The 24555-nt window shown below is 42.3% G+C and overlaps 1 protein-coding gene and 1 long non-coding RNA gene across 4 annotated transcripts in view; one reads left to right on the top strand and one right to left on the bottom strand.

Moving 5' to 3' along the window:
* MCOLN2 (mucolipin 2) overlaps positions 1 to 24555 on the bottom strand; it is a 35046-nt gene that overhangs the window by 10014 nt on the left and 477 nt on the right. The window contains exons 2-9 of one of the 3 annotated variants that reach the window (XM_019531171.1): positions 21085 to 21244; positions 16105 to 16278; positions 9556 to 9709; positions 8952 to 9045; positions 8761 to 8857; positions 7887 to 7986; positions 3240 to 3355; positions 2041 to 2190 (exon numbers count right to left, since the gene is read on the bottom strand). In XM_019531171.1, coding sequence (XP_019386716.1) covers positions 2041 to 2190; positions 3240 to 3355; positions 7887 to 7986; positions 8761 to 8857; positions 8952 to 9045; positions 9556 to 9709; positions 16105 to 16278; positions 21085 to 21240 — 1041 coding nt within the window. In that variant the 5' untranslated portion in view covers positions 21241 to 21244. Of the gene's footprint in view, positions 1 to 2040; positions 2191 to 3239; positions 3356 to 7886; positions 7987 to 8760; positions 8858 to 8951; positions 9046 to 9555; positions 9710 to 11535; positions 11767 to 16104; positions 16279 to 21084; positions 21245 to 24555 lie in introns of those variants that run through there. The other 2 variants (XM_019531174.1, XM_019531172.1) reach the window with 2 other exon arrangements.
* LOC109307337 lies at positions 590 to 20528 on the top strand. The gene is made up of 3 exons (XR_002100238.1): positions 590 to 672; positions 11587 to 11589; positions 20518 to 20528. It is a non-coding gene; the product is annotated as an uncharacterized LOC109307337 (long non-coding RNA).

The raw sequence follows: 24555 nt of genomic DNA, 5'->3' as shown, positions 1-24555 counted from the left end.
TTGGAATACTATTAGTCTAAGCAGTCTCAGTTTACATTCCAATTCCTGTTGGACTGTGGATAACAAAGCGCACAGGAACAAGAATTCGCTTAAAGCCTCTGAGCACTGCATGGCGTTCAACATGGGTACAAGAACATTGAACATTTAGACTGAATTCTCATGGAAGTCCAAGAAAAGAGCTTAATATTTATTATTCTTCAGCTTATGGAAAAACTAGTCATGGTGCTTCTGCCTACACTAATATTTTCAGCAGCATTAATGATCACCTAGTGACCCTGTTAACTTGAAACAGTTTCTGGCTACACAAAGGGTTTATACTGCTCATGGCCATAAGAAGTAATTGTATGTGGCTCTGCTTTGAGGCCTAGAACTGCCACGCAGTCACAGTAAACAGGTAGACAAAAATAAGGGTGTTCACAGACATGGGGGAAACAAACACACAAAAAACAAAAAAAACCCAGCACTTTACTTTCAGCTCAGTGTGCCCCCCTGCACCGAGCACAGCGCATGCCCGGAAGAGGAACTGCATCAATTTGACCCAGCTCCCCAGTGTATAGCTGATTCAGCTATTAGATAAAAGCCCCAGAAAGCCACGCTGAAGTGCGCAAGCTATACAGATGCTAGGGAGTCAGGTCAAACTGATGCAATTCCTCTTCTGGTAAAACACTCTTTGTTCCCCACCCCCCACGTCTGTCAGCAACCTAAAGTTTTTATCTCTCCACTGCGCCTGTGATCAATTTTGCCCGCCCTTGTTCACATACTGCTTGTGCTATTCTGTGCACGTATCACTAGCATTCAGAGCATGCTGTCTGCCCAGATATTCCAAGAACATCCCTATGCAGACGCATCAGTCTGCGTGAATACGCAAATTCTGTTAACATAAGGCTGTGTTGTGGGAAAGGGAAAAAGATACCCCATCCCCCAAAAAAGCCCCAAAACAACAAAAATACTTGTTGCTCTCTAGAACGAGCAGGTTGCACAGGACTATCAAGACACCACTGTAGCTGTGGCCTAGGCAGTCCATGAAAGCAAGTTACAGCAGTTACAGTTCCGCTCCTATGCACTGCAGTTTGGGTACACTTTAGTACAGATGTCAAAAAGCCTGAGGCTGAATAGATTCAATCTTTACATTCAATAAACTGATTTAACCTAAATGAGTTAAGTCTGATACTACATCCATCCAGATTTATCTTAAACAGGTTTTGGCCACTTTGAAGGTAGTTTATGTACACTGAACTTCTGTTGTGTTACAGACTTGAGCCTGTTTCTGATTACTTATACCATGGTTTGTATGCAATTTCTGTCCCTAGCCTTAGAGACTGCTGTTTGTCAAGCGACCATTTCTTGATTGATATTGTTCAGAGTATAATTTATAACATAAGCACTGCTCATTAGTCACTTCTTAAAAAGTGATGGTAAATATTTCTATTCCATATCCCAGGTGCACATAACAAAGATGGTTCCTCATGTAGTCATGCCTGGCATACTTAGACCCTGATCCTTGAAATATCATCTCTACATGCTGCTGAGACAGACAAGAGGTGACAACTTGCAGAGTGTTAGCACACCTTCTACAAAATTTTAATGCTTGTAAAAAAACCTGGACATAAAGGGCAGATTTTTTGTTGGCTTTATTAAAATACAGCATGAGCCACATCCATTTAATCTTTCAAAAGTACCTATAACCATATCTACTTTATATAACTGTACATTTTCTTTTTATGTAGTTCTACAAAACTAATGTATAGATTTTGTATCTGCCTTAGTGTTTGCCTTATGGACTCGAGGAAAAGTGTAAGCCCAGATGAGGAAGTACAACATTCTCTGGTCTCAATCAAACTAGCTGAGCTGGTACCAGACAGAAAATGCATAACTGGTGGCAATGGATGAGGAGGAAAAGCAATAGCAACAAAAAAGAGGAGAAACCAGACCAAACTACTGAAACAAAACAATCAGATTTGGTTTCCCTTATTGCAAGCAGGTTTAAATACACATAAGATTAAATGCATGCAAGAACAACATTAGAATGTTAACTCTCACCTTGGCTTTTATTTCCATTTTAAGTATAGATCCAACGATTGTCATCATATCACTGATAATCACCAGGACATACCATCCATTTATAAACTCCAGACGGTCAGCATGACAGACATGGCGTTGATATTTTTCCAAGAAAAAATTCACAAATCTCTGCATTAAATAAGTATTTAGATATCTGATTACCGATTCCCCCTTTTGGAGAAAGAATCTCTCCTACAAGTGCTCTAGCACCAGAGCAGAGCTCAAGTACATACTTGAATTAGATATGTTGAAAGAACATACTGCTTCTATATTATTTGTTAGAGTTAGATTAATATGAAGGCAACAGTAGTAACAACAACAAACAGTCAGCATAGGAAAAGAGATATTTAATTGCATCTCTGCCAAGTAAATGCTATTTTTACTATTGTTCATACCAACTGCATGTTCTACATTATGCATGACAACCCACTGACTGTCCCTTGCATTCTCTATTGATGGGTTAGTGCTCCTATCCCAGCTCCTCAGAGCAGTATGACAAACCCTTTGCTGAACTGTGTCCCATTCACCTTTGTCCTGTTTGCAGATTACACAGACAGCATGTTGATTAACGTAACTGGATACCACATATCCTGTGTTCTCCTCTTTCCAGTCATGCACCCACGCCCTAGCTCCCTTCAGGAGCAGATTTTCGAATGAACAACAACCAGAAAAAGTATCAGACCCCTGCTTACAGGAATTTACTTAATGAAAATTTAAATGTCTGAATATTTTAGACTGAAAAAAAGAAAAAAACAACAACCCACAACTCAGGGTTAAGAACACTTATTTTAAGGATGCACAATTTTTGCTGCTTAGAACAAGAAATGAGAAGTTTGGCAGAATTTTATACAGGATTCTTTGAACAAAGTCAATTGCAAAACATCCAGAAGATTTTAATGGGCAAGGATTTCACCTTGTAGATATTAAATTAATTTTTTTTTTTTATTACAGGAGCATTCAGGAGTGCTACTTTGTAGTGCTGGGAGCAACTAGCTGTAGAGGCACACAGTGAAACTGAGCTCTCAGGCTGGACCTAGACCCTTTCCTATCATGCCTCCATGCTTTCTAACAGTGCATCACATTCACCTAACAACCCAAAATTAATCACTGTTCAGTAGAATTTAAAACTTAGAAAACAGTGGGACCATAATACACAGAGACAAGAAAGCTGTACTTACTTTTTGCAGTTTTAGAGCAAGAATAATGGATCGTGTGCAGAGAATAAGGGAAGCAAAGCAACTTACAATGACAAATCCATCAAACACCAGAATGTACTGAGTGTTCTTCTGAACAACTATTTAAAAAAATATGAAGAATTAGATTTCTGCATATTTGTTTGAGCAAAGAACTCAAAAAGTGGTCTGCAAATGACAAAGAGCTTCAATAAGTATTGAAGCAGTTATATCGTCATCTTACTTCAATAACAGCCTGAAAGTAATGCAATTTTCTTTAAACTATTTGAAATTAAGAAATTTTGTTGACAGATCAAATTTTGCCTACCATAGGGTGATGTCTTTCTGTCATCCATTTTTTTTCCAAAGTGTATTAGTTACTTCACAGAAGTTGCATATGGCAGAAATTGGCACATGAATTTAATAAGACAGAAAGACTCCCTCCCTCACCTTCCCCCCAACATCTATGAAGATGAAATAAATATTGTTTTGTGGATCTCTCAACTTATACCAAAAACTGCTACAGCAGCAAGGAAATTTGAGGCACATTTTCAAGTCAGTATCAATATTCAACTGATCCAACGGAGAGAGAATTCTCTCAATTTAAGTAAATATATTCCTCCTTTTCAAAAATGTGTCAAAAGTAATTTTTTTTTTTACATATTTCATACACACACACACAATAAAATATAATATATGCATGCCTTCTGGTAATTATTTTGTATATAAGCATTTTGCACACAGTACAGAACGAAGCCATTTATCAACTAAGATCAGTAAACTGAACTGAACTAATCACCTATTTGTTATGCAGGTAAGTTACAGGAAAATAGACAGTTGTAAGAAATGAATACATGGATACAAGCCCCAGAACAGAAAGGAGTAGAAAACTAAATAACACAACTCCAATATCATTAAGATTAGGGTAGAAGAAGAGGGAGCAATAAGTAGCTGGGCTCCAATCATGGGCAGATCCAGGATTTACTAAATGGGGGTGCAGCACAACACCCTTCAGGTGGGGGGAGGTGGGAGAGGAACAAGGCATGGTTGTAGCCCCTGGGCTGGCAGGTGACACCAGGGAGGCAGGCAGGGAGCAGATGCATGGGGTGGGGGAGCATGACCTGCCCACTACCACTGCTACCCCAGGCTGACTTGGCAGGGAAGAGGGTATTAGGGGGAGTCCCAGAGTATATGGAGCCAGGCTCCGTCAGAAACAGCAGTGGCAACACCCAGGTTCTTCCTCCTAGCACTGCTCCCTCCTCTCCTCACCCCTTCCCTGCAGGTGTCTCCTGCTGGCTAGGAGCAGGCACTGGAGGAAGGACCCTTTAATGCTCCCCTGTCCTCAGCCAAGCCCAGCTCCCCACCCAGCTGTGCTCCAGGGAGCAGCTGTAATGGGGCAAGAGGTGTTCTGGGGCAGCCCTGCATCAGCTCAGGGCAGTGTGGGACAGGTTCCTCCAGTGCCTGCTACCAGCCAGCAGGGTGACACCTGGTGAAGGCAGTAGGGAGCAGGGGCAGGAAGAGGAAACCTGCTCACTGTGGCTGGGGTGGGAGACAAGTAGCTTTGGGGTTTCCCCTGCACTTGGGGACAGAGATGATGGTACCAGAAGAGAAATGCAACCACATGGCTGCACCCCCATTGAATCTGCCCCTAACTCCAACCATACCAAAAAGTAATGGGTCATTTGGCTAAAGAGAAAATTCTTCCTGCATTGTTCTTTTTAAAATCAAGACCTCCTGTAGTGCAACACAAAATCCTATCAGTTTTACTACTGTATCCTAGCCTTTAATAGCAATTGTGAGGTTCACATTCATTAAAAACTGGTGACAAAGGCATGTAGCACTTTGCCTTACTAAGCATTTTTCTGAAGTGAAGCCTTTAAAAACATTCATATCTTCCTTAAGATCAGATGAATGCTTAAACAATGCAAGAAAAATGTAGATACTGTTTTTATTTGTATTGTTTCCCAGAAATAGCAGCATGGACAATCTTATTTCTCACAAAGCCCTTAGAGTCACAGTAAGCTTCTAGTCAAAAGGAAAAAAGTTTAAATTTCCAAGGGAAAAAAAAAAAGTTGCAGGTGTCTGAGTTTCAGTATTCATCATTGCTTGAAAAGCCCATGTTGAAATTCAGTCTACTGGAACTAAGTGGCAGAAGAATCAAATTCTATGAAAAGGGGTTTAAATTCTCTTTCCACCCACCTAGCTCCTAAGTCAATGACCTTCAGAAAAATATAAAAACAAACAAAAAAACAAACTCATGGGATCTTGAAACTCAGACTGTCACCCAACATTTACTATTGGAAATCTGCATGCTAGAAGTCTGGATCTGATGACCAGGGATCCGGGTTTTCTGTTTCCATGGAAAAAATGGGAATTTTTCCCCTTTAAAGGAGAAAAACCTCAGGAAACTACAGGTTTCCCCTTGAAGGCTGGCACAATTCCAGACAGCAAGGGGCTGCTTGGGGCTGGGGGGAGTGGGAGAAGGATGATCAGAGGGAGGGGACCACACGCATGTGCATGTGCATTATGCACATATGCACGTAGTTGGAAGTGAAGCTAGGCAGCATGGTGAAGAGCAGCTCCTTACAGGTAAGTCAATGAGAGGGGGTGGGGGGCATAGGTAATGCGGGGGTGGGGGAGGGGGCATGTGCTCCCCTAGATTACTGTGCCCACAGTGGGGCATGGGGCTGCAACCTGGCTGAACCAGCACCCGGCAGGAGCCACAGCCACCTCTGCGGCCCAGCAGGTGGGACCCGGTGAGGGAGAGTGCAGCAGGGTGGGAAGGCTTGGTGCGCTTGCCCCCCCAGGTACCACCTATGGGGTCGCCTATGCCCACACAACCCGTCCCACACATATCCCCCATCCCCACACCCCCCCGACCCACACACTGGGGGACTTTGTGAGTGATGGACACCAACAGGGTTGGGGGGTGGAATACTGAGTTGGGAGTGAGGGCCACTGGCAGGGCTAGGGGGGTGGGCAATGGCAGGGACAGGGTACCGGCATATCAGGGCTGCTCAGTGCCACAAAGCAGTGGTGGGGCGATCTGGATCCTGGCAAGTGAAGGAGACAGGGAGAGCTCTGGTTTTGCATCATTAAAAACCCCAAATCAAACACCAACATATATAGGTATTTAGAATTTTATTATAACGATTGAGGCTTCCAAATTGCTTTAAAATCATAAATATATCAATAAAACATTTTGTTCAACTGATACCTATATATATGCATTACATTTTAATCATGGAAAAACACAGACTTCAGGGTTTTTAAATCAAAGAATTCTGGTTTTTTTAACAAAGAAAAATCAGGATCCCCGCTGATGACATTACATAGTCATTTTAACCAGTGAGCCATCACCCTTGTATCTGGTAAGTATGACAAGCAGACCACAGGTTAACTGCTTTCGTATAGCTGCCTGCATGCATCTTAGATCACAACCCACAAACGGAAGAACAACTGTTTACTTATCAGGCGAACACAGGAGCAGAGCACATGGCACAGATCCATAAGGATTAAACTGTATACCCAGAGATTCCTTCTGCTGAGGTACTAAAGTGACTGAAATAACCATTATGGGACAACAGTCAGATATTTTGTCCAGGACCTTAGAAATGCCTAGGAGACACGCATGCATTTAAGTAACAAAAATATACTCTTTTGAAATAGGTTTTTGCTCCTGTTGCAACACAGATCTCCAGACTGACTCTGGCAATATAAACCAGCTCTCAAGCTGGCTTTTGTCTGCCCCTTAGAAATTTCTAGTGTATTAGCACTGTTTCTACACTAAACCCTTTCTAGTACTTGTGTTCTTTAGAGCACCAGGTGGGGGGGGGGAGAAGAGGGGAAATGGGAATAAATAGTTGATTAGTTTAATTTAGAGTTTACTGATCTTACTCCTTGCTCCTATCCCCACTGAGCTCTATACACAGGATGTCCCTTTGGCCATGAAAGCTCATGCCTCTCTGAACAGTTAGTTTGCTGCCTCCCCTTTAAAAAGAAAAGACAAAAAGAAACACACAGCTAAACTAATCTTTCTGCTCAGAGAAATAAGGAAAACAAGAGGTGGTGCCAACACGAGCACGGTCAGAGAAAGTTAATGCAAAGGCCAATAGGGAAATCCAGGTAAATAAAAAAGTAAGTTCAGGGAGAACACCAGCAGAGCCAAGAATAAAAACAAGATCTCACTTCCTGGCCCACTTGGCTACACCTCCCAAACAGACAGCCAAGGAGGAATAGGATCCATGACTACATGCATTTGGTGAGAGCAGGAGAGGGGAAAAAGGGTTAGCACTAGCACAGAAAAAGAATGTACAACTAGGAGAAAAGTAAACGAAAATATTAAGGTGAATATAAAAAATATTCCCCAATGCCAGTCTCCTTTGTGGAAAGGACATAGACTACAAACTTGGGCCATTTAAAAAGAATACTAAATTAATGCACTAGAGAGTATAAGGCAGGGAGCGATACCATAATCATGTCTATCTTTCTATTATTCACTGGTCAATAGCAACCTAGTGAGAATGTGCTTTTTAGTAAAATTAAGCCCGTTGTTTATTAATATGGGCACAGATAGAACCAGTCATAATAGAAATTGAGTGGAGATTTGCAGGAAGCAACAGGTTTTCATCGCACAGCTTGCACAATACTTACTGGAACCAGATATATACCAGTCCTTGCATTCTTGAATATCGGCATCACTATCAAAGTAGATTTTCACCTTACCACTGTGTGCTTTGTTGTTGAAAGTAATCTGCAAAACAAACAAAAATTCATCATTTCAGTTTTATATATAAAAGCAAAATAGTAAGTTATACTAGTCTTAAAAAGGCCTTGGAAGACATAGCAATACCCAGCTCTATGAAGATAGCACATCTGAGAACTTTTTTTTTTTGAGCTAAAATGAAACATTTAAAAAGTTAATTCAAAGCTTTGAGTTTTCTTCTGAAGAACAAAACATTCATATGTAGCAGGCCCAGCTCATGAATGCTGAGATGATGGGGCGGATGAAGCATCCCATAGGAGCGCGGGGGGGGGTCCCCCGCACATTTGGTGACAGACCCAGAAGTGGACCAGAAGTACCAATCAGCTGTGGGGGGACCCTGGGTGCACCTCCCCAGACCCTGGAAGCACCAGTCACCGAGCCGGGGGGGCAGTGTCCCTGTACGCTCCGCAGCAGACCTGAAAGTGGACTGGAAGTACTTCCCCCGCAACGCTCCCATGGGATGCTCAATCTGAAAAAACATACAAAGCTGTCTATCTCCAAATCCAAATCGAATCTTCAGATTCAGATTTGGCCAAGTCAAAATGAGACAGTGATGTAAATCAGCGAATCGAATGACTGTCCCTTGAATCAGGCTGAATTCAAATCAAATCCCGCCCACTTTGCTTACCCCTAATTCATAGATGTTATTGTCATTAATTACATACTATTACTTTTAATTTGTAGCTAAGTTGTACATGAAACAAAATTTGCTAAAATTTTAGACAACTTGATTCTATGCATGTAAGACTGGAATTCACTTACAGTATTCTGAAATGCATAGCAGTCAGGCAGTTCACGGGCATGGATTGTTTGTAGATCAATGCCCTTAAGTTTAAAGGAGAGTTCAACCTGTATAAGCCTAAACAAAAAGAATAAGATAGAAATCAGAAAAGTTAAGTGTAGTATATTCCATTATTTTCATATGATTAATGCGTCTTTAAAAAAAAGTTTACCTATAAAATTCAAGATTGAAAAATGATGAATTCTTTATGTCCAAGTCATTAAACTTCTTATTAGCTAGTGCCTGTGGTTCTAAGCGAATACAATCTAAAAAAGGAAGAGAAAGATATTTTTACAAGTCTTATATTTAAAAAGGGATTAAAATACGGAAGGTACTCAAAGTTAGGTGCTACTTTGAGAGCAGCAGGCTGTCCCTGAACAGGCTTACTAATGGATTCCCCCCTCCCTGGGCAGGGAAGGGGGCGAGGAGAGGCAGGAAGGAGAGCCACAGGTCCTAGTAACTCCTTATAATGCCTCCTGGCTGGATAGCATGCTGCCACACGCTCTTATAATAAGCTCAAACCAGGGGGCTCTATCTGAGGGCTTGCATCTGCCTTTGCCTGTAGTGTCCCATTTTTGGAGCACTTCAAAGTGCCAGGGTACTTGTAAGATTTGTAGCGCTTTATCTTTCCAAGTTAACTTTCCCTATGTCATTGTAAAAGTACAACTGCTGCATAAAAACTTAATAGTTTTTTAAAAAAAATCATTGTTGATTTGTCATTACAGTACAGAAAGCATCCACAGCAGCACTTTTTAAAAACTGTAGAAGGATTATACCTGTTTCAATGGCAACATCTATATTCAACGTATCATTGGACGGAAGCATTGTGCCTTTCTTGTACTGCTGTTTACATATTTTTAAGCCTGACCCATCATCTTCGTCATGTTCATAACCAAGTGTTCCCAGGGATACATTCTTTAATTGATGGTACTAATTCAAGAACAAAAGTTTCAGTTAACTTAATTTATTTCTTACCATATTCCTTAATGTATGGCTGTAAGTATCTACTAATGCCTAAGTAAATGGGTGTGGGCAAAAACAATTTTTTTCTTTCCTGCATGAGAATAGTCCATAATACAACTTTTAAGGTAACCTTTGTCCATGTATTGCAAAATCACCAAGTTCAACCTCCATGCAAGGTACACAAATAAATGAATGCCACGTAGACACAGGAGTCAAACATCCCAAATCAGCAGCAAAGTCTAAACTACTCTCCACAAGTCTCAAATCATAGCTGGTAACATCCTGCTACTACCCAGGGGCATATTATGTAACTTACATTAAAAAGTATTAGGCTCAACTGTTCCAGCTGCTTCAAAACCCTTAGATGAAAAATGTAATGACTTTTCAGAATTAGAAATATATATTTAAAACAAAGTTAACACAATCGTCTTAACAAAAGAGCTTTAATGAGATGGCCAGTTAGAACAAAAGAAATTCAAAGCCTTTAATAATACATCTCAGAGGAAAAACCCCAAACTGTTGATGATTTTGGTAATTATAATTCTGCCCCCCACCCCAGACAAGAGCGAAGGTAAGCAGCTTCAGAAAAGGGTTGGGATGACCTACCACTATTAGTTGACTAGTTTATTGCCACCCAGTCAGACTCAAACCACAAAGACCCATAGAAAATAAGGGTCGGAAGGGACTCAGGAGATCATCTTTCTAGTCTAACCGCAAGCTCAAAGCAGGACCATGCCTGGTTAGACCATTCCATCCCAGCCAGGGCTTTGTCTACCTGGGCCTTAAAAACCTCCAAGGATGGAGATTCCACCACCTGTCTGGGTAACCTGTTCCAGTGCTTCACCACCCTCCTAGTGTGAAAATGTTTCCTAATATCCAACCTAAAACTTCCCTTGCTGCAACCTGAGACCATTGCTCCTTGTTCTGTCAATGTTTTATTTTTGGCTCTTTTCTATTTCCCCCTTCCCTCTCCCCATCACCCTGTTCCCGCTTCCAACCCTATCCCATTAGGGAGGCAAAGCAGAAGAAAAGAGTTGCTGCCTGGGAGATTCACCTTCCTGCCCTCCCATTTTCTGATCTGTACAATACTGAATAATGCAGACATTATCTGAGATCTACCAACAGAAAGCGCTATATATAAGCCAGATAAGATTTTTGCTATGGCCATGCTTTTCAGGCTTGTACACTACTGGGGAGACTAGCAGGGACTCAGCTCTTCATATAAGATTCAGACACTTGCACCACCTAGGAAGTGACCATGAAAACAACCGTTTGTCTGCCAGCTCAGCTGAACACCAATTGATATTGCTCAAAGGAGCTTGACAGACAGATAATAAAAGAAGACCAAACCATCACAACTAACTTATGCCCCTCCACCATAAAAAAAAAAAATCAAGAGCACCTAAATGCCCTGCCAACAGGCTAATGCTATAGTCAAACATCCTTTGAAGGCTTCCAGAAGGCTTATCTGTATGCTTTTCTAAGGGGAAATCCTGCCTCAATCTCCTAGAGTTCTCTCAGGCTGTTAACAAGTGTACAAAAAAAGGGAATCCAGCTGACATAGCATATTTGGATTTTCAAAAAGCCTTTCAACAAGGTACCTCAAAGGCTTTTAAAAAACTGGGCTGCCAAGGATTGGAGGGAAGTTTATTATGTGATTTGAGAACTGGTTAAAAGACAGGAAACAAAGGATATGGCTAAATGGTCACTGTTCAGGATACAAGAAGCACAAAAGTGGGATCCTGCAAGGATATGTGCTGGGCTTGGTTTTGTTCAACATTTTCATTAATCACCTGGAAATAGGGATACACAGTGAAAACTCCAAATTTGCAGATGATACTAAGTTGGTCCAGATAGTCAAATCCCAAGCTGACAGAAAAAGTACAGAAAGATATCATCAAGCTGAGGGGCAGAAAGTGGCAGATGAATTTCAATGTTGATGAGTACAAGATAATGCACTGGGGGAAAATAACCTCAACTATATGTGCACAATGCTGAGAAAGAGACCTTAGAGCCATTGTAGAGAGTTCTTTAAAAAAAAAACAAAAAACCCCCAAACAGCTCAATATGCAGCAGCAACCCAAAACTAAATAAAAATGTTGGACATCATTAAAAAGGCACTGAAAAAAAAAAAGGAAGGTATCATGCCACTACACAAATCCATGATGCACCCACATGTTGAATACTGTATGCAGTGGGGTCTGTGCATCTCAGAAGGGCTGCATGAAAATTATAAGAAGTACACAGAAGGCCAATCAAGATGATCTAGGGCATGAAGCAGCTAGCCTCTTTAGTCTCTGCTGGTATGGCAAGACTCCTGAGTTTTGAACGGAGAAGGATGGGCGGGGGAGAGGAGGGGCTTCAAATGTGACAAAGGTCTATAAAAATCATGAAGTGTAGACAAAGTGAACAGGGAACTGTTATTCACCAAATTCCAGAATGCTAGAATTAGGATGCACCCACTGAAGTTTGCAAGAGACAGGTTTAAAATTAAGAGAAAGGGGTTTGGTTTTTATTTATAAATCCCGCTCCTCCCCTCCCCCGCCAAAACACAACAAACAGTTCATACAATTAACTTGTGGAACTCATTACCACATGAGGTTGTAGAGGCAGATAGTATAGCAGATTCAAGGGACTAAATAGAATCATTGATAATAGATCCACTAATAACTATTAAACAGAACAGCCATGAGTATCTCTCTAAACCAATGAGTTGATGCCAAGGAGGGTATGACAAGGGATGCACCACTCTAGACATACCCTGTAAAGCATTCACTTCTCAGGGTTTCTCTTGGGAATCAAGCTTGCAAACTAAGTGCTAACATTGCATAGCACTCTGCATGCAAAGGATCCCAAGTTACCCCATGGTGGCATGGCATCCTGCTCAGGAACCTAAATACATATGGTCAAGGTTATAAAAAAAGAACCTAGCAATTCTGGGTAGCCAATCTGAAGGGGTGTAAAAATATGTGTAATCCCTGAAACTGTCCTGTCTTGAGTTGTATTCCCAAAAGTCAGCAGCCTTTTCTTTGAAAAATCAGACTTCATATATTCAGTCTAGCTGGAATCAGAGAATCATAAAAAATTAGGGTTAATGACCTCAGGAGGTCATTTATTCCAACCCCTGCTCAAAGCAGCGCCAGCCCCAACTAGATCATTCCAGCCAGGGCTCTGTACCTTAAAAACCTCCAAGGATGGAGATTCTGCCACCTCTCTAGGTAACCTGTTCCAGTGTTTCACCACACTCCTAATGAGGATTTTTTTTCCTAACATCCAACTTAAATCTCCCTTGCTGCAACTTGAGACCATTGTTCCTTGTTCTGTCATCTCTCACCACTGAGAACAGTCTCACTCCATCCTCTTTGGAACCACCTTTCAGGTAGTTAAAGGCTGCTAGTAAATCCGCCCTCAGTCTTCTCTTCTGCAAACAAGCCCAGTTCCCTCAGCCCAGTTCCCTCTCAAGTCATATGCCCTAGCTCCCTCACCATTTGTATTGCCCTCCATTGGACTCTCCCCAATTTGTCCACATCCCTTCTATAGTGGGGGGCCCAAAACTGGACACAGTACTCTAGATGTTGCCTCACATACAGGGGAATAATTATTTCCCTCAATCTGTTAGTTACATTCCTATCAATGCAGCCCAGTATGCCATTAGCTTTCTTGGCAACCAGGGCACACTGTTGACTCATATCCAGCTTATTGTCCACTGTCGCCCCCAGGTCCTTTCCTTCAGAACTGCTGGTTAGCCTGCTGGCCCCAAGCTTGTAGCAGTGTATGGGATTTTTTGTCTTAAATGCAGAACTAATGAGATTTATGTTGGCCCAATGCTCCAATTTGTCTAGGTCATTTTGAAACCTACCTCTACCCTACTACACAGCTTGGTGCCATCCACGAACTTGCTAAGGGCGCAATCCATCCTATCCTCCAAATCATTCATGAAGATATTGAACAAAATAGGCCCCAGGACCAACCTATGGTGCACTCCACTTGATACCAGCTGCCAACTAGTTCCCTGGATCCTCCTTCTTCCCTTTCTTAAAAGATGGACACTACTATATTTGCCCTTTTCCCATCATCTGGGACCTTGCCCAATCACTATGAGTTTTCAAAGAAAATGGTCAGCGGCCCTACAATTACATCAGCCAACTCGGCACCCTTGGATGCACTACATCTGGCCCCATGGACTTGTACACACCCAGATTTTCTAAACTGTCCCTAACATGTCACCACTGAGGACTGCTCCCTCTCTCCCCAAACTGTGCAGTCTGGTGCAGTAGTCTGGGAGCTGACCTTGCCTGTGAAGACTAAGGTGAAAAAGACATTGAGCACTTCAGCCTTTTCTTCATCATCTGTCGCTAGGTTGCCTCCCCCATTCAGTACTGGACCCACACCTTCCCTGACCTTCCTCTAGTTGTTAACATACTTGTAGGAACCTTTCTTGTTACCCTTCATGTCCCTTGGTAGCTGTAACTCCAATTGTGCTTTGGTCATCCTTCTTCCCTGCATGCCTGAGAAATATTCTTATACTCCTCCCTAGCTGTTTGTCCAAGCTTCCATGTATTGTAAACTTACTTTTTTATGTTTAAGCTCACCGAAGAGTTCTCTGCTAAGCCAAGCTGGCTGCTTCCCACATTTGCTATTCTTCCTGCACATCCAGATGATCTGTTCCCATAAGGTTTCTTTAAAATACAACCAGCTCTCCTGGACTCCTTTCCCCCTCAGCCTGTTCTCCCAAGGATCTTGCCCATCAGTTCCTTGAGGGAGTCAAAGTCTGCTTTTCTGAAGCCCAGGGTCCATACTCTGCTGCTCTCCTTTCTTCAGAATCACTCACAGGCTGGAAGTGTGGACTACTGCAAAACTACCTGGTCTAGTATAAGACTGTGGAAAAAGCTCCTCTAAAAACAGGAAGATGTTTTTCTTTAATAAAGACATCATACAAAGAAACCTGATTTGATGCCAGTATTGCACACTTGGATCCTGTTTGATGATATACAATCTATCACTTCACTACTGTCTTCTACCTGGGGCTTCAAATCAGCCTTAGTGCCTATAAGAGGAAGAAAGAAAGGAAAGAAAAAAGTAAAGTGGAAAGGTGAGAAAAGAAAGAAGAAATACTAAAATCAAAAACAGCAGTATAACTGAAGAAAAATTCTACAGGAAAAAGGACAGCGAATACCCATATGTACATGCCAGGATCAGAATTGTGGACTCACACTCCTGTTTTAAACCCTCCCCTTCCCCCCCTTTCCTCCTAGGCTCATTTGGTGCATCAAAAAACCCCACAAATTTGTTCTACTGAGCATTCTTCATGGTACCAGAGAAACTGCCAGGCAGCAGAGGCCTGATATCAGGACATGCCCACACTAAAGGGAGTGAAGCTATTTAAAATGCTATAGGTTGCTAAAGTGCTGTAAAATACAATGCTTCAAATTTAATACCTCATTTAACGAGGGTTAATTTAAAGTGCTGTACCCATTTTTAAAATGCCATAAAGCCATGCACTTCTGTTAGGTCACATCAACAAAGCGCTTTAAATGACAAAAAAACCAACTTCTGTACACACCTAGGGTGACTTTTGCATTCCACTAGCCCTGAGCAGCTATACTAGCTTTTTATAAAGATGCCATCACCAAACCATGAAACATTGCTCAGTTCTAAATTAAATCCCAAAATTGCACAAATGCTCAAATGTCCCAGGACTGGGAAGGATCAAGAGCGTCATTCCTCACACTGTTGATCTTTACTGGGCCACAAGAAACCTGAGCCACATCTGATTTATAACAAGGGAAGATTTCTGTTCCCCTTTTCAATTGTATTCTATTCAATGTACATGTTATAAATCCCAACATCCAGTTTGTGTTATCTATAAGTTTAGCTGCCCCCACACTTTAAAAAAAAATAACTAAGGGAGTTGGCAATCGTCTTATTCACAATCCTTTAAAAATGCCATACAGAAAAATTGAAGTTGGTGCCCCAACATTCCTGGAAGCATTGTATTCCAGTGCTAAAGCTTCTAGCAATCTCACAACAAAGCTGCAATTGAATATAGCTAAAAGCATAAATTTGTTGAATACCTAGCACATATGTACCCCAAGGCCCATTTCTACTCAAAGTAAAAATCCATACAACTTCTTTGATATAATTGGAAATCAAACTAATATCAACAGAAATTCAGAGTTGTGCATTTTGATAGCCATAAAGTAACACTGAACAATGCCTCCACCCTGACCAGTAAGTCCCATTTAAAATGGAACCTTACTGGTTGCAAATACCCTAGCTAGAACAGAAAATAGATACCAATGACATCTTAGTGACTGTGACCTAATGCTATTCATTGCTTACTGATTACACAGAAAACTTACCTGATTAATAGCAAAAAAGATGCTGTCATAAACATCCTGCTGTGTGTATACACTTCTACTATAATCGTCTTCATCAACACCTGAATAGCCTTTCAGAAATAGATGCTTAAATGCAACAGTGTTTTCTTCTTTGAAAGAAACTACTAACTGATTACTTAAACCAAAAAGGATAAGCTGAAAACAAAAACAAAAACAGCCAAAGTCAGTGTAGCGTTCCACCAGTAACATTTTGATGGCAGTAGAGTTCTTTACATCCTTAAATAATGGATTAGTTACCAGTTAGAAAGTTATGAAATTTCTATTCTACATCATTATTAGGTGTTTAAGTGCTAACAAAACAAGCTCAAGAAAGAATTATTTCCTGAATCCAGAAGAAGAAATGTACATAATCAAAACAAAACAAAACAAGGTAAATTTCTACTTGAAAAGTTTCAAAAACCTGCACTATGAATCAATAAAACTATGAGCTTTCTGCTGGAAAAAAATCAATCATTTGAACTCATGCCCTCCTTTGATAAAGCAGCAATTCAGACTGAAACCATACTGAATTTTAAAAGAGCTTTCATAATAAAAAATAACTCCATTAAATAAAAGTTTACTGCAAGCAACATAATGGACTTTAGTTACTGGTAGTTACCAATACTGCCTTATGAAATCTGGTCAGTTCACAATTATTCTGCTGTCCCTTCCCATCTAGCAGTTTATCCTTAGAGCTGAACACTAAAGCAAGATTCAGTCTATTCTGACATTCTCAAGGGATGTAAAAAAATCCCAAACTGTAATGGTAATTTTGCTGATAATTTTGATAATAATGTCGCAGGCATGCCAGAATGCAGTTTAGTCTCCCACTCTAAAACCAGGTGAAGCATTTTTAGACTAAGAGTAGTAACTTTTTTTCATTTGTTATTCAAGAGTATGCGCCCAGTTACAAAAGGGGTCAATGTACTTGTGGAAAAACTTGCCATTACCACCATGTAACTTTCTATGCTACTGCTACCCTTCAATATCCCCTTAAAAAAACCTCTTCGGAAACATCAAATGCTTTACTCCAAATGTATTTGAGCAGACCAAGTGAGACACTGAACGGGTTATGAAAGAACAGATCAAAAGTAAGAGTGAGAGAAGAAACTCCAAACAAACTCCTGTCCTTGTTAGTAAAAAGTGAAAAATGCTGAGGGCTCCATAGTTTCTGCACAGATTTAACCTTTGTTTAAAGAAGAACCAATGCATGCACCAGTGGAAAAACAATGACATTAAAGAAGGGGTCTTCCTGAACCTGCAGGCAGCTCTAGCACATCTGCTACTAAGTTTACTGGTAGAATGAACAGAAATCTAAACCCCAGGGCAATGCAGAGAGTAACAGATAGTTTAATTTTACACACACATGCACACCCCCCACACCCCACCTGAAGTGGAACCTTTGAGAGACACCAAGTGAAGGAGTCATTTTCCCCAACCCCAACAGCAGGGGGAGGCACTCCACATTGCTGTCAGACCACTCTCCCTTATTTTTTCTTCTCTATCAGAAGCAGAATTACTTGGCTCATTAGCTCAGAATTATCTTAAGTCCTACAAAAGCCAGTAAAATGAGGGAAAGCACAGAAGAAAAAAGTACAAAGAAATGATCAGAGAATGAAAAAAGAGAGAGATAAGGACAGGCTGAAAATCCTTCTCTCAGATAAGTAAACTCCCAGGGTTTGTATTACTGCAGCTTTTTAAGGATAAAAAAGGAAAATCCATTTTTCTCCCTCCAGTGAGTACATCCTTGTCTCTCCTGGAGAGTAACTTGTTACTTCCGAGCTAAATGAGTATACAGGGACACACTATTAGCAGCAAGGCATGTTTGTGGCAGGTCTGCAACCAGAAAAAGCAGAAAAGGGGATTCCAGGTCATCCATGCACAGTTATATCCATGCAGCCTTTAGAACCAGCCCTGAATTCTCACCACAATGTCTGCAGGATTCTTCAGGGGATTGAGCAGGGTTTGGGAATAGCTAGTTAGATGCTCTGTGAATTGTAAAGTTGTTAAAGTAGTGTTAATGAATAAAGTCATGACACTTCCACCTTAATAGCTGTATGTTCGAGATCTTCTGAATTGTGAAGAGAAGTGCAGTAGGCCGGTGATGATTTTGGAAAATGTGGAATCTAAAGTACCTTAGTACAATATTGGATAAAACCTACTCATATTTGAAAACCTCTTCTGCATTCCAGAAAATAAGACACAAACAGCCTTTACTTTACTGTAGGGTACCCAGCCTCAGTCCAGAATTTGAGGATCATCGTTAGGACCAGGCCATGTGCCCATTAACAATCCTCTTCATCAGCAGTTGCATGAGGACTGGAATGAGAGGCATTCCGTTCTGAAAGGTGCTAAAAAGGTTAAGGCACCTGAATTGGCTAGAAGCCTTAGAAAGCAGAACAATGCACCATTTCTTACAATGACAGACAGATAATCCCAACATGAGAGGCAGGCAGAACAGAGACTGGAACAGCAAGCAGAGGATCAAGGAATCCTCCTGTCACTTCAGAACTAAGGGTTGATGGGTTAGGATGAATTAAGTAGCAGTGAAGGTTACAAAGCCTCCCTGTGAGTATAGATACTGCCTCATTCCACAGAACTGCAAGTCTGCATGCAAAAACTTGTGGGTAGTATAACAATCCACTAAGCAATGTATAAAAAGCTACACCAGCAGCTGGTAGGCAATTCTGGAAACAGGATACTATTGCTCATTACTTTGTGATAATTCTTCCAGGAAATTTTGATGGAAGCCATAAACTGCTTTTTGTGGCTAGATCAGGCGAAAATTGTCACTTCTGTCTCCACCCGATATTACCAGGTTGTGCCTGTGCTAACCTTCCCCACCACAAGCCTGGAAGAGAACCTCACCACTGTTCTCAGCAAAATTACAGTCAGCAGCAACTGTGCCAGAACTAGCACAGGCCTGGATAAGACTTGCAATGGTTTGCATTAGACAACCCGGTTATTAGAACACCAGCAGCCATCATCTGGAACTCTGTATAGGTAACACACTGTTAACATTGAGGGAGAGGGCAATCTCACTTGCCTATGTGGCTAGAAGGGGGTCAGAAAGCAAAGAAGACTTTATCTAAAAGCATGGATAAATAAAAGAGAGTATCAAGCACTGATACCAAGTTCTAGCAACTGAGCTTATATTTGGGAATTGTACATACCCGTTTAATGGATACCATTCTAGAACAGATACTATTCTATTCTGCCTTGACTGTTTGTCTTAAACCAGTGCACTGGTTGTAATCAGGTGACACACAGACACTGTAACCCATTCCCAGTTCAGTCATCACCCTGATTTTGCCAGAGAGCTATTCACAGATCTAGACTGAATGTTCAGAGTTGTTGGCTACATTAATAGCACAGCATCTGCACTTGTTGGATTGGAAGTCTGCCAACAATATCAAGATCCAAGATCAAGTCTATCAGAGCTGTGTGCGCAATGGGAAGCATGGAGCATATAGTGGGGCAGCAGCAATGAAGCCACACATTTCAGAACCACGCCATGACATTAGTGTTTGCCTGCCCTAAAACAGGTGGCCAACCTGCAGTACACATGCTGCCAAATGGCACGGGCAGCCTGCAGCACATGGCACAGAGGACAGGGGGCAGAAAGCAGAGCAGCAGAATGATAAAGGAGCAGAAAGATTGGCAGAAAGTGTAAGCAATTAGTCAGGGAAAGGGACTGGAGTGGCAACTGGGGAGGGTGCAGCACTAATTTGTGGCATGCCTGCCAAAAAGGTTGCCCCCAGTGATTTTGAACAACTCACCCTTCCCCTCAAAACACATGAACACTTTGGCTAAGTACAGACAGAAAAAAAGCCTGAGTCTGAATCAATTCAATCTTTACAGGTTACTCTAAACTGCATAGATTGAACTGAGAAGCAAGTGAATAGACATTTACTTTTGATTCTGGACATGCAGACACATGCCTGCAGTGGCTCAGGCTAGAAGCTGGGTGGGGGGGCAGGGGGGGGTTTCTAAGACAAGCTCTCCCTTTCCTTCAGCAGTGCAAGAAGGCTGGAGGGAAGCTGGGAGAGAAGTCCTCCGGGAGGAAAAGCCTGGAGCTTTTCCTCCCTCCCTGCTTGAGCTGGGTGCTGACAGGCCCGCTGAGTATGATTGGGGGCAGGGGGTAAGCCCCCACCCTGGCCTGCGTGGTCCCCAACAAGGGTGTGCCTGGAGTGGGGGGGCAGGAGAGAGGGGAAGCAGCCCCTGCCAGGCTTTTCCCCACTTCCACTTGGGTGATGGTATGGCCAGACACCTGCCCTGGGCCAGCACACTGAGGCAGAGCAGGGGACGGTCCCCCCGCCCCCTTCCACCTCAGCGTGCCAGGCCATGGCCAGCATCTGGCCATGCCCTCACCCCCGCCACTCATGCCATTGGGAGAGGGGGTTTACACTCTCCTCCCTCCCCTTGGCCTCAGTGTGCCGGCCTGGGGATAGCGTCTGGCCACACCCCCACCTCATCCGCTGGAGGGGTGAGTAGGGGAAAAGCCTGTGAGTGGCTGCTTTGCCCCTACCAAGCAGACCCAGCTGCGGTCCCAAGCAGGGTTTCCCACCCCCTTCTCAGCCAGCCAGAACAGTGACAGTGCTCCAGCTAGGGAGCAGAGGCACAGAGTTAACCCTGCTCCAGTGGAACAGATGGCACAGCCCAGGGCTGCAAAGCATCCTGGGATGCTGAGAGACTTTGAGTTAATTTGAACCAGGAAGGTGTCTGGGACAGAAATTCCATAAACCAGTTTGACTTAAATCAGTTAAGTCCCACAGTGCTCACCTACCCTTCTTCTTAGGAGTTTCCATTCCGTTCTTCTAATATGGGTTTTTTTTTCTGAAAAATCTCCTATATTACTAATGACTGACCAAGGAGTGTAATACTTTGGGACCACTGATTTGTTGCTCCTCCTGCATCTTTTAGATTTTGTAACAGTGTATTTAAGAAAGAAAAAAATACTACCTGTGTAGTAACCATAACTATCTTCAGAATCTGCAAACCCAGTTTCCACGGTATTTGGCGTCTGGCTCTGTATTTTTCACATGGATTCATAAAATAAAACTTCAAGTCCTCCTTTAGAGCCTCCTCTCTGAAATCTGAATCTGGTCGAGCCATCATATTTCTGCCATAAATAAGATGTTAATTAGAAATCCATAGAAGGTCTTGGCAAGAGCTTGCCACACATCACAGACTCATCTCACAGATTTCTGTTTGGGTTGCAAGTCTGTGCAAACAGAAATGAAGTTTCTACAGTGAAGTGGAACAAAAATTCTGTTAGCACCATGCAACTTACAATAACCACCACCCTACCCCCTACCCCCCCCATACTTCCTTACCCCAGCATATCCTTTAAAGGTCAGTTCCCTAAAATACCTCCAAGAAATAACAGGAGTTTGCATCTACTATGAAGACTGGTACATTTTCAAAAGGTAATGATAGTAATGCACATGTGATTTTTAAAGCATTTAGTTTAAATAACCCTCACTTACCCTGCAGAAAATTACCCTTAGAGGCAGAAACACTTAGAACAGGCTTTGAAGAGCCTTAGCAAAGCAGCATGGAGAGATCTGTATTTCCATTGCTCATGATGAGCAAGAATATTTTTAGTTTCCAGGCCTATCAAGGCATGGAACTTCCCCTTCCTCAAACATTACATATAGTGTAGCACAACCACCACCAACCCACTCATGTTCTAAGCATGTAAAAAGGGGTCATGTTGCTTGTCAGATTTCAGTAGCATGGTGAGTTCACGCTTAGAACTTTACATAAAGCAAAGGTTTCTCCTCTGATTTCCCAACTTCCTGGTCAAGGTTTCAAGTATAGGTAAGTGCTTCCCTGCTTCAAAGTCTTAAAAATATAGACTAAATTTGTTAGTTTCTCTCTAGTTCAAGACCATTTCATTTGAAAGTGGCTACAAAACATGATTATTCAGTTTGGTCCTATCAGACTTTCATAAACAATTCATTATCTAGAATTTCATTCAGATGGCAGCTTCCCTACTTCGACCGAATGTTTAAAAAGCAGGCAAAGTTTCCAAAACACACATCAATATCTAATTAATGTTTGTTCCTGTCCACCTGAAATTTGTATTTATCTAAGGTTCTGCACTCTATGATCATCCATATTTTTACATGAAGTAACCAAAAGCTCACATAATTCATAGTACCAGCTCTTTCCTCAGAGAAATAAAATTTACTAAGACAAGAGCAGTACAGTACTAGCCCCTATTAAGCAACTGAAAACATTTTTAACCTGTATGCTTCTAGATTATCTTTATTACATAGCAATTACTTTTACAATTCAGTTAAAGTTAGCTTTAAATCAACAGAATTACAAAAAAATAAACAAACAAAACAACTTGGAGGAAATCATAGCTATTTTTAACATTTCCCTAAATCTGATCAGAAAACAAGGCAAAACAAGCAAGTTTTAGCCATGTCCAAAAATATTTTAAGAAATATCAACTTGGACTATCAACTGAAAACATTTATGCCTCAAAAATATACCTTTTAGAGTTACAAGGAATGGGGAAGGATCCAAAAAGAAATTAGAAAAAAATGTTTTATGGTAGAGTAAACAATGATGGGAACAGGTCAGCTAGAGACTGGCATGATTTGGTAGGTTCACTTGAATATGTAGATGTAAACATACAACCTTGCAAGTGACTGTGTTAATACAGTAATGCTGTGAGGATGCAATGTCTGCAGTTACAACAGCTCATCAAAAGCTAATCCATACATTCTGCATAGCTCTAGTGTTGTTTCACAGTCACTATCATTCTCACTCAAATTAGGCTGTCCCTAATTAGGCCAGTTTGAGCATACCATCTGAAACAAAACATGGCAGTCCAGATAAGCCCTGTAAAGGACTTGGTAACACTAGATAACCAACTGAACATGAGCTCCTACTGCTGTGCTATTGCTATGCATGGCAAACATGATCGTTGACCGTACAAGCAACAGAATATCAAAGAGCACCAGGGAAGAGGCGTAGCATTAGCAAGACCTGGAAATCAAACAACAGAACATGACATAAGGAGGATGCTGGTGAACTCAGAAGGAGACAGAACAGAACTGAAGTCTGGAAAACATGTCTTATAGCAAGGTGTTTAGAGAGAAAACGATCAGTGTCAAATATCTACTTGCAGGAAAGATTTCTATTTGACATCTCTGACCTAGCAGAAAAAATACATTACAAGATTCTGCAGCTCAAAACCAAAGCCAGTAAATTGGATGGGAAGCAGCAACATATTTTTAGAATAAACAGGATGCAGCTTTTACTGGCAAGGTTATTTAAGGTCACGTTCTGCTGGTCAGATGAGATCAGGGTGCAGCATGGGTGCCACAAGTGGGATGGGTAGCTGCTGTGTGGGGTATGCAGCAGATCAGGGAGGTCACAGGCAGCAGTGCCAGAGGGAACAGACGCCAGGAAGCAGAGCAGCAAATCAGGGAGGTGAAGTGCATCAGTGGCACCTGGGGAGGGTTTGTAGCCAATTTGTGGCACACCTACAAAAAAGGATGGCCCCCATTCCACTATATACAATTACAGTGGTGCCTTTTGGCTTAAAAATAACTTGACTTCAGAAGAAGTAACTCCCTAACAGCCAGAGAATGGAGCCTAGCACCACCCCTGTATGTTTTATATACAGGATGGAGTTAAGAACCAGGACAAAGAAAACTTGCCCAGTCATAAAGGTGTGAAAAATATGATGCAAGCCTCCCATTTTCTAGTGCTGGGCCTCAGCTTGAGCTCCGGGATCAAGCAATTCCATCTTAAAAAGACCTGTACTTGAAGACTGTCACACATCCACTGAACGCTCATCTGGCAACACGGGTTTGTTCACATTACAAAACATATGAGTGCAGATACAAGCGCAAAGAATGGGATCGCACCGCTGCAGCGCTCGGCACCCAGACGCCTGGTCCTTCTGGGGAGCTTGTCATCATTAGTTCTCAAAGCACTTGCCCAGTGAGACAAGTGCAGCTACTCTCGTCTTCCAGGGAGGGAAACTGAGGCACAGAGCGGTGACATGACCGCGACTGGCTTGGTTAATGTAGACCAGCCCGTGTAAAACCGGCTGTGACTGAATGCTGTGTCAACTCGACCAATGTTCCCAGATTCGATCTTAAGACTGTGGGGGAGACAAGCTGGCAGAGCTGTCACGCGCAGCCCTGAGCTCGCCCGGGGCTAGGTCCCGCGCAGGGTCGCCCCGGCCGTGTCCGCACACACTGGCACTCGGGAGCCGCCGGTCACGTCGCCCTCTCGCAGGCACGCACCGACCCGCGTCCCGGAACAGGCCGAGCGGCTGCCGCCGGCCCCGGGTCGAGGGGCAGGGGCTCGGGCTGCCTCGGCCAGGGCGCTGCCTGCGCGGGGCTGAGGCTGCGCAGAGCCTGGAGGCGCCCGCGCTCCGAGCCGACGGCAGGCTCCCCCGAG

The sequence above is a fragment of the Crocodylus porosus genome, unplaced genomic scaffold (assembly GCF_001723895.1).
Source record: "Crocodylus porosus isolate Cpor-Errol unplaced genomic scaffold, CroPor_comp1, whole genome shotgun sequence".
Lineage (NCBI taxonomy): Eukaryota > Metazoa > Chordata > Crocodylia > Crocodylidae > Crocodylus > Crocodylus porosus.
This window is presented reverse-complemented; position numbering and strand designations above follow the sequence as displayed.